The 21,159-nt window shown below is 46.3% G+C and overlaps 1 protein-coding gene across 1 annotated transcript in view; it reads left to right on the forward strand.

The window, feature by feature from the left end:
* Window positions 1-20,870, forward strand: part of LOC144587295 (uncharacterized) — a 42,448-nt gene extending 21,578 nt beyond the window's left edge. Inside the window, 2 exon segments of the mRNA XM_078387369.1 lie at window positions 4,944-5,361; window positions 19,009-20,870. Of these exon segments, the coding sequence (XP_078243495.1) occupies window positions 4,944-5,361; window positions 19,009-19,653 (1,063 nt within the window). The 3' untranslated portion in view covers window positions 19,654-20,870.
* Window positions 20,871-21,159: the final 289 nt, after the last annotated feature.

Consider the following 21,159-nt stretch of genomic DNA (forward strand, 5'->3'; position numbering starts at 1 on the left):
TCTTGGAGTCTATCTCAGACTTTGGGGTTTGTAATACTATGCCCTTAACTACGACAATCACCCCTTAGATATCCTTCCTCAGTTTCCACAATTTGTCAACAATCCAAACCCCTCATCATGAACCTCCCCTTAGAGCTCCCTCTAGTCTTTGTCCAAGTGTTATAATATAAAATCAACTTTTAACCCAGCAAGTACAAAATCAAATAGAACAGTGGCACAATTTTTCTTCTTCTCCTGAGCTCAGCAAGCTTCTGTTATCAATCACACGCAGTCTGGGATCCGACGTACAAAACAACAGTCACATGGTCTCTAACTGCCCAGTAGAATGTCCTTGAAGCCCGTCTTGTGATTTTCATTAACCCCTTGATGGTCCTTAGCCCAGTCCACCACGTCAGCTCCTTTCTTCTCCCGAATACCAGCAAGTTCTGTTGTTTACAGTTCACAAAGTCCAAGGAAAAGCAAAGAGAAACGTATCCCAGCCGAACTGTATTTACCAGTCTCAGGTCTCTTAACTCCAGTCAGATGGCATTACTGTCTGGGATTTTTTTCCAGAAATATAAGATTTATTTTTTTATCTCACTCCCTCGGCTTTGAAACCAGCCTGCTATATTAAGAGTTCACTTAGAGAAGATTTAGTTTAGCTTTAAGGGCAGACTGATAAGATAAGGCCCGCCTCCGCGTTTCTTCTTTCAGCCAAACGTTTTTCCTTCTTATTTTCAGCTTAGCGAGACTGTTTCATAAATCAGAGGCTTCGGCTTGCTTAGTTGTTATATATTTTAAGCTTACTTTGGTGCTCTCCTCTCCCCCGGGTGAAGGGTTCCTCGCAGTTCAGTGCCAAAAATATGGCGCCCGCTCCGGTCCGTGCTGGGTGATTTCTTCAGAGGAAAGAAGTCAGGGTCTGCCTCCCATTCTTCTCCTTCTGTCGCTCACCATCTGCTTCAGAGAGAATTCTCCTAAACTCTCTTTCGACCCCCATTTCAAAAGGTGGGTCACAGGCCGGAGGGTTCCAGTTTTTCCAGAGAGCTCTCTGGATCTGCTGGCAGCGCCGCAACAAAGCCCCGCCTCTTCTCCTTTATCAGTACTTTTCTTGAAGTGTAGTGTTCAGAACTAAACACAGAACTCAAGAGGGGGCCTAACCAATGCTGAATAGAGAGGAACTAGCACCTTGTGGGATTTGGAGAAGGAACTTCTTTTAATGCCTAAAATAGCATTTCTCCTGCCAACCTAGCAGTTTGAAAGTCTGTAAAAAATGTGTGTAGATGAATAGGTACACCACGGTGGGAAGGTCATGGCGTTCTGGGTCTAGTCTTATTTCACAAATGGACATATTTCACAAATGGTTAGAATCATCAGATACTGTGTTCGCGAAGGCTTTCACGGCCGGGATCTAATGGTTGTTGTGGGTTTTTCAGGCTCTTTGGCCGTGTTCTGAAGGTTGTTCTCCCTAACGTTTCGCCAGTCTCTGTGGCCGGCATCTTCAGAGGACAGCACTCTGTGCTCTGGTGTAGTTGGCTTGGGAGTCCAGTATTTATGGCTGTGGGATTGGCTTTTGTCTTTTTCTGTAGATGGGTGATTAGTGTGTCTTGTTGTGGATGTATTGTTGGTGATAAGCAGAAGAGATTATCTGTTCCTGTGGTTGATGGGTGTTGTTAGCTGGTCTTTTGTGTGTAGTGATCCCCTGTTCTTGTGGCTAGGTAGAGTTTGTTCACCTTTTGTACGCTGTATTTTTGAGAGCTGGGAGCCGAGTTTTGTTGAGCTTCACACTTTCCTCTGCTGGTGCTTGTGGATTTCAATGGCTTCCCTGTGCAGTCTGACGTAGTGATTGCTGGTGTTGTCCAGTATTTCAGTATTTTGAAATAAAATTTCATGTCCTGTTTTAGAGCATATTCAGCTACTGCAGATTTTTCTGGTTGTTTTAGTCTGCAGTATCTCTCATGTTCCTTGATTCTGGTGTTTCCAATATATACCTGGCCACAACTGCAAGGTATTCAGTATACAGTACTCCTGCAGTGGTGAGGGGGTCCCTTCTGTCCTTTGCTGACCATAACATTTGTTGTATTTTTGTGGTGGGCTTCAATACTGTTTGTAGGTTGTGTTTTTTCAAAAGTTTCCCCATGCGGTCCGTGACCCCCTTTGATGTATGGCAGATACTTTATTTGTGGGTGGCTGTTTCTCTTCTTCAGTTAGCTGTTGTTTTCTTGGTTTTTGGAAATCCATTTTGGATTTCTTAACATTGATGTATTAGATAGGTTAATTAATCAGACTTGAATTAAAATGTAAACCATTCCATCCCTTAAGTACACCTTCCTCCCTCTTCTACAACCCATTCGTGAACCCTCCAGCACTTCCTGTAACAAGCAATGAGCATACCATCTGTAGTCCCCGAGCAAGCAGCCGGTGGTTCCAGGAGTTTTCAGAACATAGGAGGGACCCTAAATGTCCTTCCCATTCAGAAATTGAATCGACTAAATCCCGAGAGATTAGCCGGTCTGTTATGAATTCAGTTCCCATGATTTTCTGGATGTTAGCAACGGTCCCGCTGTCAAGTGGGGGAACCATTCTGAACCTCCCGTGATGTTCTTAGCACGAGGTTTTCACTCATCCCTCTGACTTTCATTTCTATCGATTTCCTAAATACTGTCTTTGGATCATTTTGTCCTTAGACGGGCACGGACCAGCTTTCATGCAGGAAGTTGTCCCATCAGAAGGTGAAGAGGAATTCTCCAATTATGTAAGACCAGTAGAAATTAGGATCAAGTGAGGAAAAAATTTATTAGAACTTAGCAAAAGAAAACAAATAAGAGACTAGACCAATACACAGTATAAACTGTTTGCTGCATTGTTTTAAGTTGCATGCAGAGTGTCTGCTTTGTAATCGGCTCAAGAATTTTCCCTGAGATGGATGTCAGGCTGACTGGTCTGCAGTTCCCTGGTTCCCCTTTTTGAAGATAGGAAGAGTGTCAGCTCTCCTCCACCTGCCTGGCTCTTGACCCACCTCCCATGATGACAAGAGGATATTAGACAGTGGTTCTGCAATTTCTTCATCCAGTTTGTTCAGTATCCTTGGATGCAGCTCATCTGGTCCTGGGGATTTGAAATCTTCCAAACAAGTAAGGTACAGTGGTGCCTCACTTAACTATTTTAATTGGTTCAAAAAAAATTGCTATGTGAAAACATTGTTATGCGAAACACCATTTCCCATAGAAGCCTGTGCTGCAGGGTCAGAAGACCAGCAGTCATAAGTTTGAATCCACGCGACGGAATGAGCACCCGTCGCCTGTCCCAGCTCCCGCCAACCTAGCGGTTCGAAAGCATGCAAATGCGAGTAGATAAATAGGTACCACCATGGTGGGAAGGTAAACAGCGTTCCGTGTCTAAATCACACTGGCCATGTGACCACGGAAATATTGTCTTTGGACAAAACGCTGGCTCTATGGCTTGAAGAGCGGGATGAGTGCCGCCCCCTAGAGTCAGACACGACTGGACAAAAATTGTCAAGGGGAACCTTTACCTTTACCTTTACCGTCCTTAAGCGAAAATCCCCATAGGAAAAAAAGTTAAGCGAAACCCATTGAAATGCATTGAAACCTATTTCGATGGGGGGAAAATTCACAAAAATTCAAAAAGACTCAGGACAAAGCCATATTAAGTTAATGAAGGTTTTATTAGGTGCTCTAATGATTCCAAGCATTTTAAACATTTTTAAACATTTTAGAATATTTTAAAAATAGTGAAAACGGGGCTGTCAAAAAAATCGTTAAGCGAAACAAGGGGACCAAAAACCTAATCATTAAGCGAAGCATGGTCCTGAAATCATTAAGCGAAAATCGCCCATAGGGAAAATCGTTAAGCGAAGTGCAAGATCGCTCTGAAAAAGGCATCATTAGGCAATTTTTTTGTTATACGAAGCAATCGTTAAGCGAGGCACCACTGTATTTGGTTGTTGTGGGTTTTTCGGGCCCTTCAGAGGACAGCCCTCTGTGCTCTGGTGTAGTTGGTTTGGGAATACTCTGTTGTAGTTTCTTTGGTTGATTGGGAGTCCCAAACAAACTACACCAGAGCAGAGCACAGAGTGCTGTCCTCTAAACATGCTGGCCACAGAGACTGGTGAAACATTAGGAAGAACAACATTCAAAACATGGCCAAAGAGCCCAAAAAACCCACAACAACCATACTATTCTGGCCGTGAAAGCCTTCGCGAATACAAGTAAGGTATTTCTTTTATGTTACACTCCTCTTTAATCTCTTTCTTCCGCTCCATCAGGCAATGAAGAGGACAACTGCAATTCTGTAGAGCCAGTCAGTCTTTCATTAAAAAGAAAACCCAAGTGTGGAACAACAAAAAAATTCTTTACACATTAAAAGGAGGAAAAGGGAAGAAGGGAAGCAAGGAAAAAAAAGAGATAAAGAAAACTCCAGCTTCGACAGCTATAGAACTTGATGCACTTCTGATCAGGTGAAAAAATCGACAAGGAAAAGAAAGGACAAAAGTTTCCCTGGGCAGATAAACATTCAAGGGTTCCTCAGATGAAAGTGGACTTCACATAGTTTACCTAGAGGAGAAACGAAGTCAATGCATAGAAAAAGGAAAGAGCATAATGATGCACAGTGATTGTACTTCAAGTGACAAATCCCTGAGCGGTGAGACAATACAAATGCCTACAGCATGGAAAGAGATTCAGTAAGAGCACTACGTTCAGTTGCCATCAAAGAACTCACACTTGGGAGAAACCTTATAAATGCATGGAATGTGGAAAGAGCTTCCGGTGTAGCAGTCAGTTGAGTTTACATCTAAGAATTCACACTGAGGAGAAACCATATAAACCCATGGAATGTGAGAAGACGTTCAGTGAAAGCAGTACGCTTAGACCACATCAAAGAACTCACACTGGGGAGAAACCATATAAATGCATGGAATGTGGAAAGAGCTTCAGTCAGAGCAGTACCCTGAGTTCACATCAAAGAACTCACACTGGGGAGAAACATTATAAATGCATGGAATGTGGAAAGAGCTTCAGTCAGAGCAGTACCCTGAGTTCACATCAAAGAACTCACACTGGGGAGAAATCATATAAATGCATGGAATGTGGGAAGAGCTTTATTCAGAGCATTCAACTGAGTTCACATCAAAGAATTCACACTGGGGAGAAACCATATAAATGCACGGAATGTGGGAAGAGCTTTATTCAGAGCATTCAACTGAGTTCACATCAAAGAACTCACACTGGGGAGAAACCATATAAATGCATAGAATGTGGAAAGAGCTTCAGTCAGAGCAGTGTCCTGAGTAGACATCAAAGAACTCACACTGGGGAGAAACCATATAAATGCATGGAATGTGGAAAGAGCTTCAGTCGACAAGTGCACTTGATTCCCATCAAAGAATTCACACAGGGGAGAAACCATATAAATGTATGGAATGTGGAAAGACCTTCAGTCAGAGCGGTACCCTGAGTTCACATCAGAGAACTCACACTGGAGCGAAACCTTATAGATGCATGGAATGTGGGAAGACTTTTAATTACAGCAGTCACCTGAGTTCACATCTAAGAATTCACACAGGGGAGAAACCGTATAAATGCATGGAATGTGGAAAGAGCTTTAGTCGGAGTGATAAACTGAGTTCACATCAAAGAACACACACAGGGGAGAAACCATATAAATGCATGGAATGTGGAAAGAGCTTTAGTCAGAGTGATAAACTGAGTTCACATCAAAGAAGTCACATTGGGGAGAAACCATTTAAATGCATGGAATGTGGAAAGAGCTTCAGTGGTAACAGTACCCTTAAATCACATCAAAGAACTCACACTGGGGATAAACCATATAAATACATGGAATGTGAGAAGACCTTCAGTCATAGCAGTAAACTTAATTTACATCAAAGAACTCACACAGGGGAAAAACCATAGAAGTGCATGGAATTATGAAGTATGAGAGAATCAACTGAAGATGTTTGCTAGAAGAACAATGTTGTGATTTTTCGTCTTTCAGATGTTCATCTTGATGGGCAAAATTAAACATTTTTGTTAGAGAGCTGCCTTTTTCTGGTGAGGATCTTATTGGGAATGACATTCTGATTGAAATTTAATTATTTTGAATGAAAGTAAGCCTTGAAGAAGCTATACAATGCAGCTTTTCATAGTGTGTGTGTATTTGAGCATTTATAAGCTAATTAGAATAAAATCTGTAACCCATCAGTTTGGGGTGGCTTTTTTAATATTGGGAAATGCTTTTTTAGAAATTTAATAGTGTACTTTTTTTAACCATAGGATGAGAATTTTCCTCTGTTTTATTCTTTAAGAATGATGGGATAGACTTATTACGAATTAGACCGGAGTTTGGATGCCTGCAATTTCAAGAAAGCCTTCACATCAAGATCCTTATTCACTTTCTGGAGAAAGTATATTGGTTTTGCTATGAAAAGTGAACAGGAGGGACTAATATATTAATTAGCCATGGGACTTCTACTGTATCCAGGAATGTAACATTTTCTCTTCTGAGTAAAAAGAGAAACTATTTCAGCAGTCAGAAACCACAGAAATTAACCACAAAGTTGAAAAAAGGGACAACCAGAAATCGACACCAGATCATAAAATGAACTGCTTAGAATCTGTAGTGATTTAGATTGGAAAGGCCAGTCTTGGAGTCAGTAATGGGGAAATAAAAGGATGCCTGTGAGGGACACCAGGGGTAACCAGAGCAGAAAAGGCCATTGTTCGGGAAGGTAACTTTGGACAGGTTGGCCTTGAGGGGAATGGTGTCCTTCCATGATCATTGTCTCCAATAAATAACCTGTATTGTAAAACAGCTCTGAGGTTGACTGCTGGTTCTTGCATTATTTGTTGTGATCTTCTTTGAAGCTTTGAAAGTTTGACCACTTCTATAAACAGTGGCATGTTAGAAATAACTGTCACAATTTGTGCCCAGGTGGGAAAGGGATTCTTACCTGGAGAGACCTCATTTCGAGAAATCTCTAGAATTTTGTCCTTGTGGACTGTTACCAAAAGAATTAACGTCTCTCAAATCCCACGGTCCAACCAACACCTTTTCGGGTTCGTGGGATTCACCTTCTTCTTCATCAGGAGTTAGAAGGGAGAGGGTCTCCTCATCTCCGATCCACCCCCATAACAGGGATCCCTCTCCTTGGGGTTCAAGCCACAGTCCAGGAAGCAGCCAATCTTCCGCAGCTCCTCCAAATGCCATGCCCGTTTGGTTTCCTGCTCCCGGGCAATCCTTTCCTTTACCTCCCTTATCTTTCTCTGCCACTCTTTAGTCTCGGTCTCACCCCAGTAAGATGGTCTCTGGGGTACGCCCAACCACCCAGGATTTCATCCCGGGCCCCTTTTACTCCCGCCTCCACCACTGGCCGTTGTTCCTTTCCCGTCCTTTCCCCATCTGTCTGGGTGGCTACATTTAACCCTCTCTTTACCACCAACAGATCCCAAGTATCTACCCCTTGATGTTTCTGTTGATCTCCTCCAACTCCGGTGTATCTGTACTCCGGTGTTCTTTCTTAGGAAGAGAGGGTGGTGGGGTTGTCTGAGTCTCCCTATTAACTGCAGGGAGCGACGGCACTCCAAAAAACACCTCCTGTCTCTGCTCTGGGGCTCCACACATGGGTCAGCAGTGTGGTTATGTTCGCGTACGCTGGTGTGAACTGGTGGTAATAGTTCATGAAGCCGAGAAACTGCTGCACATCCTTACAATTCCAGGGCTTCTGCCAGGTCTGAACCAACTATTTTCTTTGGGTCTATCTGGATCCCAATGTGACCTAGGAACTCGACTTCCTGCAAGTTGAAGTCACACTTCTGCAGCTTGGCATAGAGTCGGTGGTCTCATAATCATCGTAAGACCTGACAAATGTGTTCCATGTGCTGAGCAGGGTCTTGGGAGTAAATCAAAATGTCATCCAGATATATGATCACAAAGTGTTCAAGCCGGTCCCAAAAGATGATGTTCATGAACTGCTGGAACACAGCTGGAGCATTGGTTAGACCAATGGCAGGGGGTAATGGTCTCAAATGGTTATTTTATTCAAAGCCCGGTAGTCATTGCAGGGGCAAAGCTCTCCACCCTTCCTCTTAACAAAAATAATGGTTTTTATCAAGAAAGGCCCGCAAGGCAGTGAGTTCTGGTTCAGCCATAGGGTAGATCCGCGCCACAGGAAGGGGTGCCCCAGGCACCAAATTTATAGCACAATTGTAAGGTCGGTGCCTGGGTAGCTGGTCAGCCCCCTTCTCCTTAAAGACTTCAGCAAAGTCCTTGTATTCCAAGGGTATCATGGGACTATCTGTTGACTGTGCTGCAGCCAAGGTAGCCGGTGGACCCAGATCCAGACACGAGTCCCTGAAACGCAACTCCCCTTGTATCCAATCCATTAGGGGGTTATGTGTTTGGAGCCAGGAAAGTCCCAGAATAAGTGGGAAACACGGCATGTATACAACATTGAATTGTAGTTGTTCCTGATGGTGTTGGACCTGGAGGTGGGTTTCCTGGGTCACTGGGCCACAGAGGAGGAAACACCCATCTATGAACTCAACTAGGGTCATGATCTCTTTATCCTGTATGGGGATCCGGTGTTGTTTCACAAAGGCTGTGTTAATGAAACAATGGTCGGCCCCAGAATCGACCCTGGCATAAACAGCCAACACCCATCCGGTAAGCAAAGTTTCACTGGCACAAGGAAAGGACCCTGGATATTAACATAGGATTCAGGGGACCCAGCTAAGTGCCCCACGTCTGGGGGTCGAATCAGACGTGGGGCAAATCTTTTACTGATGGTGGTAGCGCAGAGCTGGGGTGCGCTACTTGACCAAGCAGCCAGACGCAAAGTGTCCTGCTCCTCCACAATACAGGCAGAGAATCTAGGAGCAGTGTTGTGTTTTTTCCTCAGGGGTGAGGTGTGGCCGAGCAGCCCCTAACTGCATGGGCTCCTCTTGTCTAGTGTTGGTGGGCGTTCGCGTGGCTGCAAGGGATGGGAACCGCCCTGTGCTAGGCGTATGCTCTCCAGGCAGCCATCAATGTGAAGGCACAGCATGATTAGTTCTTGCAGCATATTGGGTCAATCTACATGTGCCAGCTCATCCAGGATCCCATCAGCCAGCCCCTCCATATATTGTTCCATAAGAGCTGCCTCATTCCAGAGCAAGTCTTGAGCCAAGAGTCCGAACTCAGAGGAATACTGGGAGACCGAACCCTTACCCTGTTTCAGGGCCCGAATCTTTCTATTGGCTGTATTTATTAATTAATTTATTTATTTATTCTATTTATATCCCACCTATCTAGTCGATTAAGACCACTCTAGGCGGCTTGTAGCAGCTTGCAAAGGATTAGCAAAAGCTGCTGAGATATGTATGTTTGTTTGTTTGTTCATTTATTTATTTTCTTTTATTTATATCCCACCTATCTGGTCAGTCATGACCACTATGTTCCAAAAAGCCCTGGTAATTGGTTAACAGGGGTGAAGGAGCAAGGAGTAGAGGAGTAGCCCATATAGCTGCCTGTCCCTTGAGACAGTATGACTATGAAGCGTACCTTGGTTTTGTCTGTGGGAAAGTCTCTGGCACGTAGCTCAGTATACAGTTTACACTGTGCCAGGAATGCTGGAAACTCCTCCACCTTTCCTTCAAACTTTTCGGGAGGAAGCACAGGGCACTTGGCCTGGGAAGCAGGATTGGCTTGGAATTGCAGTTGCTGCTGAAGCTGTGCCACTATGAGTGAGAAACTGCACTTGAGTAATGTCAATGCATGAAAACACCTTAAGCGCTGGTAATTAGCAGAGTTCTTCCTGCAAGGACCAGCGTGCCTGCATTCAGAGGGAGCCAAAGAGCATCTGCCGGCCACAGCCCACTGTGTGAAAGGCAGTGGAACTGTGGTTGGGCCCCTGCCAGCTGCCAGCTCTTGTTCATCCCGCATAGATTACTGCAATGCGCTCTACGTGCGGCTGCCTTTGAAGATGGTCAGGTGACTGCAACTGCTCCAGAATCAAGCTACACGGCTGGTGAGTGGTGTGGCCGCCAGGGAACATATCAAGCCGATTCAGTATAAGTTACATTGGTTACCAGTTGCTGCCCAGGCCCAATTCAAAGTTCTTGTTTTGACATATAAAGCCCTAAACGGCTTGGGCCCTGGATACCTGAAGGATTGCCTCCTTCCATTTGAGCCTACCCGGCAGTTACAATCTAGCCAGGGGGCCCTTTTGAAAGACCCGTCCCTCAAGAAGTTCAGAGGGACGGCTTGTAGGCAAAGGGCCTTTTCAGCAGCTGAGATTCGTCTGGCGCCAACACTGCTGAACGGAATGGGCCACGGCTATAATTAATGGGTCTTTCCTTGAGGGCAGATTTCCATCTGCCCTGAAGGACACACTAATTAGGCCCATTAGGAAGAAACCCAGTTTGGCAGCGGATGAAATTGGGAACTATAGGCCCGTCGCCAACGTTTCATTCCTAAGCAAGGTGGTCGAGAGGGTGGTGACCGATCAGCTTCAGGTGCTCCTGGATGAAACACATGCCCTGGATCCATTTCAGTCAGGCTTCAGGCCATGCCATGGGACAGAGACGGCATTGGTCGCCCTGTGTAATGACCTACTGAGGGAGGCTGACAGGGGCAAAGTGTCTCTGCTGGTCCTCCACGATATCTCAGCGGCCTTCGATACCTTTGACCACGGTATCCTCTTGGGGAGGCTCTCTGAGTTGGCTTGGCATTGGCCAGGCTCCATTCCTTCTTGGAGGACCGCTCCCAGAGAGTGCAACTTGGGGAGAGGGTCTCGGCCCCATGGAGCCTCAATGCTGTTTAACATCTACATGAGGCCGCTGGGTGGGGTCATCAGGGGGTGTGGAGCCCGGTGTCACCAGTACGCTAATGACACTCAGCTCTACATCTCTTTTCCACCTACCGCAGGAGATGCTGTCCTGTCCCTCCAGCGCTGCCTGGGGACTGTACTGCAATGGATGCAGGAGAACGGGCTGAGGCTGAACCCGGACAAGACGGAGGTACAGAGGGTGGGTGCCCCCACAGTTGGGGGTTTGGGAAACTCCCTCACTTTTGGAGGGTGACTCTTCCCACCAGGGATGGGGTCCACATCTTGGGGATCTATCTGGACCCGGCGCTCACCATGGAATCTCAGGTGGCGTCAGTGGTCCGTACCGCCTTTTTTCACCTCAGGCGGATAGCCCAGCTGTGGTCCTACCTTGATGTTGGGGCGCTCACTACCTTGGTGCATGCACTCGTAATCTCGAGATTAGACCACTGTAATGCGCTCTACGTGGGGCTACCTTTGAGGCTATTGCGGAAATTACAGGTGGTGCAGAATGCGGCGGCCAGATTACTTAGTGGTGTGAAAAAATACCAACATATTTCACCAACTCTGGCCGCATTGCTGCCCATCCAATTCCGCATCGACTTCAAAGTGTTGATGCCTACCTATAAAGCCCTAAATGGTTTAGGACCTCGATATTTGATGGAACGCCTACTCCCACCAAGATCCACCCGTGTCACTCGCCAGGAGGTGAGGCTGAGGAGCCTAACGCTGAGGGAGGCCCGGAAGGAAAAGACAAGAAATCGGGCCTTTTCGATGGTGGCTCCTCGCCTCTGGAACAACTTACCTCCTGAGATTCATGGGGCTCCCTCACTGGGTACCTTTAAGAAGCAATTAAAAACTTTCGGCAGGCCTTTCCATCACATAACTCATAACTCATGACCTCTTTCTTTTCTCCTTTACTGTTCTATGTTTTGTGTTTTGGCATTGTAATGTAGTGTTTTATGATTTAGAACTGTTTATCTACATTGTTTACTGTATTATTTTTAAGGTTGTTAGCCACCTAGAGTGGTCCTCACTTGACCAGATAGGCGGGATATAAATAAAATAAATAAATAAAATAAATAAATACCTAGGGTAGGCTATAGTGGGCCAGCCCTCCTTCTGTCTCGTTCTGCTCAATCCTCTCTCCTTCATAGAATCAAACAATATAAAAGTCCATCATCAGTCTCAATCCATCATCAGTAAGAGAATAATGGCATAAAAAGAATCCTTTCACATTACACATCCTCCCTTTGCTACCGTCCCCAACCTCCCTCCTTCCTGGTCCATCTGGCGGATAACCATGGACATTTTGGGGGCCGGACCCCCTCTCTCTCTCCGCCCCTCGTTCCCATGAGGGAGATGCGGGTGTTGTGTGTCTTCTGTCACAGGCTCAGAGTGTGGCGTCTTCCAGGAACCTCGTCTCCTTCTGGGCTGTAACCATCTCGGGAAGAGATTCTCACAGTGCTTGAGAAAAACCCTTTCAAAAGTCCTCCAATTCATTCTCTACACAGAACCATTCTGACTCTCCATTTTTATATTTCCCTGATTACATATCCCATTCTCATGACATGCTTCTAGTCACATACCCCCTGATCATGAGTGCCAAATTTAGGAACGTTTGGGCAAAGGGTTTTTGCGTTTGAAGTATCCCTGTTTTACTCCTGTAAATACAAGAGCGGCCATTTTGTAAAGGAGTCGGCCGCTCCTCCTCTCACCCGAAGAAGGAGGTTCCCCTTAGAAGGGACCTCCCTGATCCCAAAGGCCCCCCACCCTTTGTCCCCAGGTGGGGTGAACACCTCGAGGGTGTGGGTCCTGGCCACCATAGGCAAGCTCCTGTACCTACGCTTCCACCGGTCACCTTTCCCCGGACAGAAATATTTCTGGTTGATTATTCTTTTAAGACTAACGCCAACCAGACAAGGTGGGCCACCCAAACATCAAAGAGCCAAACTTAGCTGAAGGCTACGGTTTCTGGTAGAGCCACTCCCTCCCTCTTTCCCTCATTTGGGCAAAATAGAAAAGATTTATTTAGAATTAAGAAAATAAACCATCCCCCATTAAAATAAGAAAAGCTCTAATAAATAAGGCTTTCTGATTTCTGAAGAGTGGCTGGAGTGCTTTTTAACCCCTTAAAACGAAAGACCCTCGTGGCCCAGGGGTTAAACTGCCGTCCTGCAGCCAAAACTGTGCTCAAGACCTGGGTTCAATCCCAGGGAGCTGCCTCGAGGTTCACTCAGCCTTCCATCCTTTCAAGGTTGGTCAAAGGAGGACCCAGCTGGCCCTGGGAGTGGGTGGGGCCAATGGGCAGCCGATGTAACAAAACCATCCAAAGAATATTTTAAGTGCTATGGGGTGGTCTGGCAGCATAAACATGCTTTACTTTTAAAAAAACTTGGGGCGAAAATGGGGGGGGCGGGGGAGGGAGTTTACTCCCCCTCACAAACATCTGGTACATAGATTCCCTCCCCCGCCCCGTTGCCCCCCCATGCTGTGGGGGAGGAGGAAGGGCCTAATCTGGGCCACCTGCCTGGGATGCAGGAGCTCTTCTGACATAAAATCCCCAGAGAGAGGGAGAGGTGATGATGATGATGATGATCCTGATCCCACCCACCCCCACAGAGAGCCCTCAGGCAGCAGCTGCCTTCTCCGGAGCGTGGCCAGGGGCAGCCCTCCAGTCCAGGATCTGGATAGGGAGTCGGAGCCCCTTCCTCTCCCGATGGGGGTCACAAACTTGGGGGTGGTGGTTGTGAGGAAGGTCTCTCTGGGCCACTCCCGGTCTTGGGGGGGGGTTTGAGATTTTGAGAGGCTGCTTCCTCCTAAAGGGTTTGAGGGTGGGAGGGGTCACCAAATAGGACCCCCTGAGAAGCCCCCACCGCCCCTCCAAGGGCCCCCTAAGAACAGGCAAGAAAGGGAAACTGGGGTACTTGCCTCCCCTCCTCCTCCTCTCGAGTAGGCTGCAGAAAAAGGAAAAGACAGGAGAGGAGGAAGGCCCCCCAGGAGGGTGGAGGGGGAGAAGGTGCACCAAGGGTTGGGGAGGGGGTGGCCTCTTTTGAGACCCTGGGGAGGGGTCCAACACATGCCCTTTTGGGGGGGGTCCAGGATCACGGAAGGGGCTCCTCGAGGCCAGGAGCACAAAGGAAAAGGGGTGACCTACCCAGCTGCAGAAAAAAGGCCAGAGGCCTCGTCTTCTCCTCCAGGAATCCAGGCTTCTTCTCCTGCCTTTGTTCTTTTTTTCAATTTGCCTCCTGCCCAAAACTGAAGATTTTTTACTTCTACACGTAAAAAAAAAATTTTGGGCAGAGTGGGAGAGCAAGACCAACGGGGCCCCTCTTTCTGTTTCAGGAAAAGGAGATAAATGGCGAAACCCCTTCTCCCTGGCCAGCAGGTTTGAGCGGCTCCTTCTTTGAAAATAGAGAAAAAGGACGTGAAATGTCAGTTTTCCGTCGTGAAATTGTCCTTTGGGAATGGCTGTGCTTGGTGTGGGTTTTGGGGATTCCCTCTAACAGGCCACCCAAGAAACGGCGGTTGGGGTTCGACCCTCCAATTTCTCTTTTTCCTTTTACAGCTTCCTGGGTCCTTTCCGGGATCCAGGAAGCATTTCTGGGCAGGTGCGCAGGCAGTCTTGGATTGAGGCCGGAGGACCCTGCAGAAGGAGGTCCCGCTGGAGAATCTCAGCAAGAAGCTCTCTCCGGGTAAGGACCCCTTTGCCTTCCTCGGAGGAATCCCCAATACAAGGATCCGTTTTTGTGTTTCTCCCTGCACTGATTGTCTGTCCAGGGGCCATTGCGTGGGTGGTGGGGCCGGATCCTGTGGTCTGGATGGGCTATCTTGGCACCCTTGAGCCAGGATGGTGCCCTGTCTTCCTGTGACATGATGTTTATTTATTTAAAATATTTTTACCACACCATTTGGCTAAATAAAGACCCAGGGCAGCTTACATCATTAAAAAGACAGTATTTAAACTAACAACAATGAGTAAACAAATACTGTTGTTGTTTAGTCCTTAAGTCGTGTCCAACTCTTTGTGAGCTAAGAGTTGGGTCAAATTCATGTTGGTCGCTTCGATGACACTGTCCAACCATCTCATCCTCTGTTGTCCCCTTCTCCTCCTGCCTTCAACTCTTTCCCAACATCAGGGTCTTTTCCAGGGAGTCTTCTCTTCTCATGAGATGGCCAAAGTCTTGGAGCCTCAGCTTCAGGGTCTGTCCTTCCAGTGAGCATTCAGGCTTGATTTCCTTTAGAACACATAGGTTTGTTCTCCTTGCAGTCCAGGGGACTCTCAAGAGACTCCTCCAGCACCACAGTTCAAAAGCATCAATTCTTCGGTGGTCAGCCTTCTTTATGGTCCAGCTCTCACTAGCATACATCACCACTGGAAAAACCATAGCTTTGACTACTATGCGGACCTTTGTTGGCAAGGTGCTGTCTAGGTTTGTCATTGCTTTCCTCCCAAGAAGCAGGCATCTTTTAGTTTCATGGCTGCTGTCACCATCTGCAGTGATCATGGAGCCCAAGAAGGTAAACTATCTCACTGCCTCCATATCTTCCCCTTCTATTTGCCAGGAGGTGACGGGACCAGTGGCCATGATCTTAGTTGTTTTGATGTTGAGCTTCAGACCATTTTTTGGGCTCTCCTCTTTCACCCTCATTAAGAGGTTCTTCAATTCCTCCTCACTTTCTACCATCAGAGTGGTATCATCTGCATAACAGGTTGTTGATATTTCTTCTGGCAATCTTAATTCCATTTTAGGATTTGTCCAGTCCAGCCTTTCACATGATATATTCTTCCATACAAGCATCGGTGGTTGGTGCATTGTGATGTTGAAAGCCCTGACTTTAATTCATTCTGAAATCATTCTCTCATTTTTGAGATTGTATCCCATTACAGTTTTTTCACTCTTTTGTTGACTATGAAAGTTACTCCATTTTTAAAATTTTATTTAGTTATTCTATTTATACCCCGCCTATCTGGTCGAAATGACCACTCTAGGCGGGACTCTTGCCCACAATACAGTAGTAGATAATCGTCTAAATTGATTTCGCCCATTCCCGTCCATTTTAGTTCACTGATGCCCAGGATGTCAATGTTTATTCTTGCCATCTCCTGTTTGACCACATCCAGCTTTGCAAGGTTCATAGATCTTACATTCCAGGTTCCTATGCAGTATTTTTCTTTGCAGCATCAGACTTTCCTTTCACTTCCAGACACGTCCACAGCTGAGCATCCTTTCGGCTTTGGCCCAACCACTTCCTTAGCTCTGGAGCTACTTGTACTTCTCCATGCTTCCTCAGTAGCATGTTGGACGCCTTCCGACCTGAGGTGCTCATCTTCAATCATCATATCTTTTAGCCTTTTGTTTCTGTTCATGCAGATTTCTTGGCAAAGATATTGGAGTGGCTTGCCAGTTCTTGCTCCCAGTGGAGCACGTTTAGTCAGAACTCTCCACTAGGACCTGTCCATCTTGGGTGTCCCTGCAGGGCACAGCCTCTCTGAATGACTCAAGCCCCATCGCCACGAGAAGGCAGCAATCCGTGAAGAGGATTATAATACTAGCAAAGATCTAATGGAGGCAAAACAGGAAAGTTTTGCCTCCATTTGATCCTTGCCTGCAGAAGGACAGCAAAGATGGGACCAGCCTAGGCCTCCAGTGGGAGGGAGTTCGAGAGTCTGGGAGTAACCACAGAGAAGGTCCTCTCCTCTGTCCCCTGTTAGACACAGCTGCAAGGTCAGTGGGACAGAAAGAAAGGCCTCCACTGATGATCTCAACACCCGGGCAGTCTCACAAAGGGAGAGGTGGTCCTTGAGCTAGCTTGGACCCAAGCGGTTTAGTGCTTCGTGGGTTAAAACCAGCACACCAGAAATGGATGAGTAGCCCGTGGAGTTCCTGTCACAGAGGGGTTGTGTGATTTCTGTGACCAGCCCCAGTCAGCCGTCTGGCTACCATGTTTTGAACCCACTCAAGTTTTGAAACACTTTGCAGAAGCCCCTGCCCCTAGAGTGCATGACAGTAATCCAGCTGGTTTGTAACTAAGGCAGACGTCACCAGATGTGGCCAGATCCGGACGCTTGAGGAAGAAGCCCAGCTGGCACACCCATTTGTGTAGAGGCCGTCCTGGATGCCACCAAAGCCTGGGCATTCAGGCTCGGGGATGAATCCAGGAGGACCCCCGAGCTGCACAGCTGAGTTTTCAGAGGGAGCGAAAATCCATCCAGCACAGGCTTCCTCTCTCTTTCTTACAATCCTGGAACAATGAAGTTGGACGGGGGCCTCCGAGGACATCCCATCCACACCCCTTGCTCCCTGAAGGGGTCCAAACCAAAACTGGTCGGACAGAGGGTGGTCCAATTTCCCCTTCAAATGGCTCCAACCTTGGAGCACTCACTGCCTTCTCCTGAGGTTGCAGGTTCCGTTGTTGTACTCCTCAAACCGTTAGGAACTTTTTCCTGATCTTCAACCGAAATCCGGCTTTCTGTTGCTTGAGCCCATTGGGACATGTTCTGCCCGCAATTCCCGGGGAAAGGGAGGAAAAGGGGCCTCAGGAGCTTTTTGGGTTGCCGGAAAAGCTTTCCTCCACTTGGAAAAAAGGGACGCTGCTGGAGAAAGGCTCAGGGAACCAGCCAGCTCCTCACACTGGCCTTTTTTCACGACCCAGGTACCTCCGACCTGAAGGGCTTCCTGTTTTTCACAATTTATTCACTCCCCTCTGGAGAGCAGCCCTGAAACCTGAAGCCCCAGATCTCCTTGCCAGTCCCTTGTAGCTGATGTGGCTGGTCTGCCTCGGTCCAGTCCTCCTTGTGGGGCACTCACAGAGGAGTGGAAATGCCCCCCAAAAAAACCAGCTCTTGGTAGGGGCCTATGGGAAGAATTTATCTTAAATTTAACAGAGGATCTTTGCATATTCTGCTGAATCCTTTCTTTCCCCCCATACAGACCAAGGCATTTGAGCTCAGATTAAACCTTCATGAGCCTCCTGTGTGAGATCAGTGGGTCGAATGTGCAACGAAGCTCCATGTTTTGATGTAAAACTCTTAAAACACAGTTGTTGACATCTGTAATATCTAATGACCATAAACCACTTACCTTAGCTGACTTACTGTGTGAGTGATTAACTAGGTTTGCAAATAGCATGTAGAGTTTTATAGAAGCCTTTGAAAAAGGATAGGTAACCTTTGCAGCTGGGGAGGAGAAAGACTAAACCAGATAAAAGAGTACAGTAGCACCCCCATATCCACGTGATCAAGTACAGTGGAACCTCTACTTAAGAACTTAATCCGTATTGGAATGGTGTTCTTAAGTTGAAACATTCTTAAGTTGAAGCAAATTTTCCCATAGGAATGCATTGAAAACTGATTAATCCATTCCAGCTGTTTTTTGTTCTTATGTAGAGGCACGTTTGTACATTGAAGCATCAGTTCCCATAGGAACTAATGCAAAGCCAGTTAATCCGTACTCTACCACTAGGGGGAGATTTTTTTTAACCTAAGATGACCTAAGGCCTAGGTTCCTAACCTTTGTTACTCTGATGTTTTTGAACTTCAACTCCCAGAAACCCCAGCCAGCACAGTTGGTGGTGAAGGCTTCTGGGAGTTGCAGTGCAAAACTCCTGAGTAACCCAAGGTTAAGAACCAGTGACCTAAGGTAAAAAAAGGGGAGGAAAGTTTTTTTCCCGTTCTTATCTTAGAGCTCCGTTCTCAAGTAGAAACAAGATTTAATGAATGGAGCTGTTCTTAAGTTGGATTGTGCTTAACTAGGGATGTTCTTAAGTAGAGGTTCCACTGTATCCGCTGATTCACTTACTACAAACTTCTGCTGTCTTCTATGACATCCTTGAGGGAATTAGGATTCAGTCCCAGATTCAAAGAGTTTAGTTTGGAAAGGGTGTCCTATTCTGAAGGAAATACCAAGTTGAGCCAAGGGTACAAAGAAGGAAGGAAGGACCCTTGGAGATGATGAAACCGGGTATAATATCCAATGTCTTCCATTACTGTTATGGACTAGGAATAAGATTTCTTTCTTCCTTTTCACTCAGATAAAGAACACAACGGTAAGAACACTCAGGAAACAACTGAGTCGGATAAAGGAAAAAACATTTGGAAATCAAAGAAGACTAATAACGGTCACCAGAGAAGTCCCAGAATCAAAATGTCCGAAGCAGAGGAGAGACCATATAAATGTACAGAATGTAGAAAGAGCTTCAGTCAGAGTGGTCACTTGAGTAGACATCAAAGGATCCACACTGGGGAGAAACCATATAAATGCGTGGAATGTGGAAAGAGTTTCAGGGACAGAGGATCATATAGAAACCATCAAATAATCCATACAGGGGAGAAACCATTTAAGTGCACGGAATGTGGAAATAGCTTCAGTGAGAGCGGTAACTTGAGTAGACATCAAAGGATCCACACTGGGGAGAAACCCTTTAAATGCCTAGTATGTGGGACAAGCTTCCGTCAGAGTAGATATCTACATACACACCAAAGGATCCACACAGGGGAGAAACCTTTTACTTGTGAGGAATGTGGGAAGAGCTTCAGTCACAGAAGCAACCTGAGTGCACATTAAAGAATCCACACGGGGGAGAAACCATATAAATGCATGGAATGTGGAAAGAGTTTCAGTGACAGTGGATCATTTAGAAAACATCAAAGAATTCATACAGGGGAGAAACCATTTAAATGCATAGAATGTGGAAAGAGCTTCAATCTGAGCCGTAGTTTTAATTTACATCAAAGGATCCACACAGGGGAGAAACCCTTTAAATGCCTAGAATGTGGGATGAGTTTCCGTCAGAATGGACATCTACGTGCACAGCAAAGGATCCACACTGGGGTGAAACCATATGAATGAATGGAATGTGGACAATGTTTCAGTGACAGTGGATCATAAAGAAAATATGGAAGGATCCACAAGGGAGAAATGCTTTACATGAATGGAATGTGGAATGATGGTCTACATTCCCATCAAAGGACACTGGGGAGAAAACACATCAATGGATGGAATGTGGGAAGACCTTCAGCTGCTTTGAAATCCAGGGCTTTCTGGTTATGAAATAACAAACATGCTTATTTATTTATATCCATGTGCAGTAAGGCAGGTTATGAGAGTGGGGAGATTCCTTTTGGCCTCCCCGGCGTAACCCACATGGAATAGCCCAGTCGTAGGAGCTGGAGGCTAGGTCACCTCACTGTTTTTGATGGGGGAAAACGAGGTTGGGAAGGGAAGCGGGGATGGGTGGTAGGTAGAGGAGGAAGAGAGAGGGAGGGAATGGGGCAAAGTTGGGGGAGATGATAGAGAAAATCCTGTTTTATAAGGTTCCAGTATGAGTACTTAATATTCTCTTAATATTTTTCACATAAAAAGAATAGAGTATTAATAGTATAATAGTTGTTTACAGCAAAATGTTTCATCATTCAATATAAAGTAGGACCCTCGCATCACCTGGATTGTTATCCACCGTTTTCCTTATCTGCTGCCTGGTATTATTAAAAAGATTTTTTAAAAATCCCTGAAATACCTCTTTCTATGATGCCATGATCAGAACTGGCCACTAAAGGGGATTCCCTCCAAATATAAACCAAGCACTTTATAGAAGTTGTTGATACAAAATATGATTTGTTCTGCCTTTCTCCTTAAAAAGACCCAGGGTAGCTTACATCTTTTTAAGAATGTATTTAAAGCTAAGAACTGTGAGTATCCAAATACCAAAAAAAAAAAAAAAAAAAAAGGATAAAAGGAATACAAGGGTAAAATAATATAACCAACACAAAACACATTGAAACCTGGAGAGGATGAACATTTATTAGCGTTTCAAGAAACCTGATACGAAGAGGGATGATGCCACCATATGACTCCTGGAATAGAATAGAATCGAATCCAATAAATGTGGAAGGATCATACAAGGGGATCCTCGAAGGTCCCATCTCTCCCTGCAGATGACGAGACAAAGCGAGGGGTAGCCAGGCACAGAGATCTGTAGGGGCCCCAGAACAGGCGTCTGAAACCCGAACAGTCCTGGATCCCCCTGATTTCCACACAGGATCCTCCCGAAACCCCCGCTCCCACCCTCTCTCTGCCCGCAGATCATCAGAGAGAAAGCGGGGGAGGGGGTGACGGGTTCTCCCAGCGCCTGGCTCTTGGCCATGGGGGGCGAAAACGGGGGCCTTTCTCCAGCTGAGGGAGGGAGAGGAAGGGGGCTGAGGAGAGGAGGGCACAGCAGTGGGGGGCTGGGAATGTGAGGGGAAGAGGAACTGAGAATCCCCCACATGGGGTCTCCCTCTTCTGCCCCCCCGCCTCCTTGGGATGAATTCTTCCCCCCTCTTTTTTTTGCAGGAAGATAAAAGCCCTCCTTTTGTT

This window comes from Pogona vitticeps, chromosome 2 (genome assembly GCF_051106095.1).
Source record: "Pogona vitticeps strain Pit_001003342236 chromosome 2, PviZW2.1, whole genome shotgun sequence".
In the NCBI taxonomy this organism is placed as follows: Eukaryota; Metazoa; Chordata; class Lepidosauria; order Squamata; family Agamidae; genus Pogona; species Pogona vitticeps.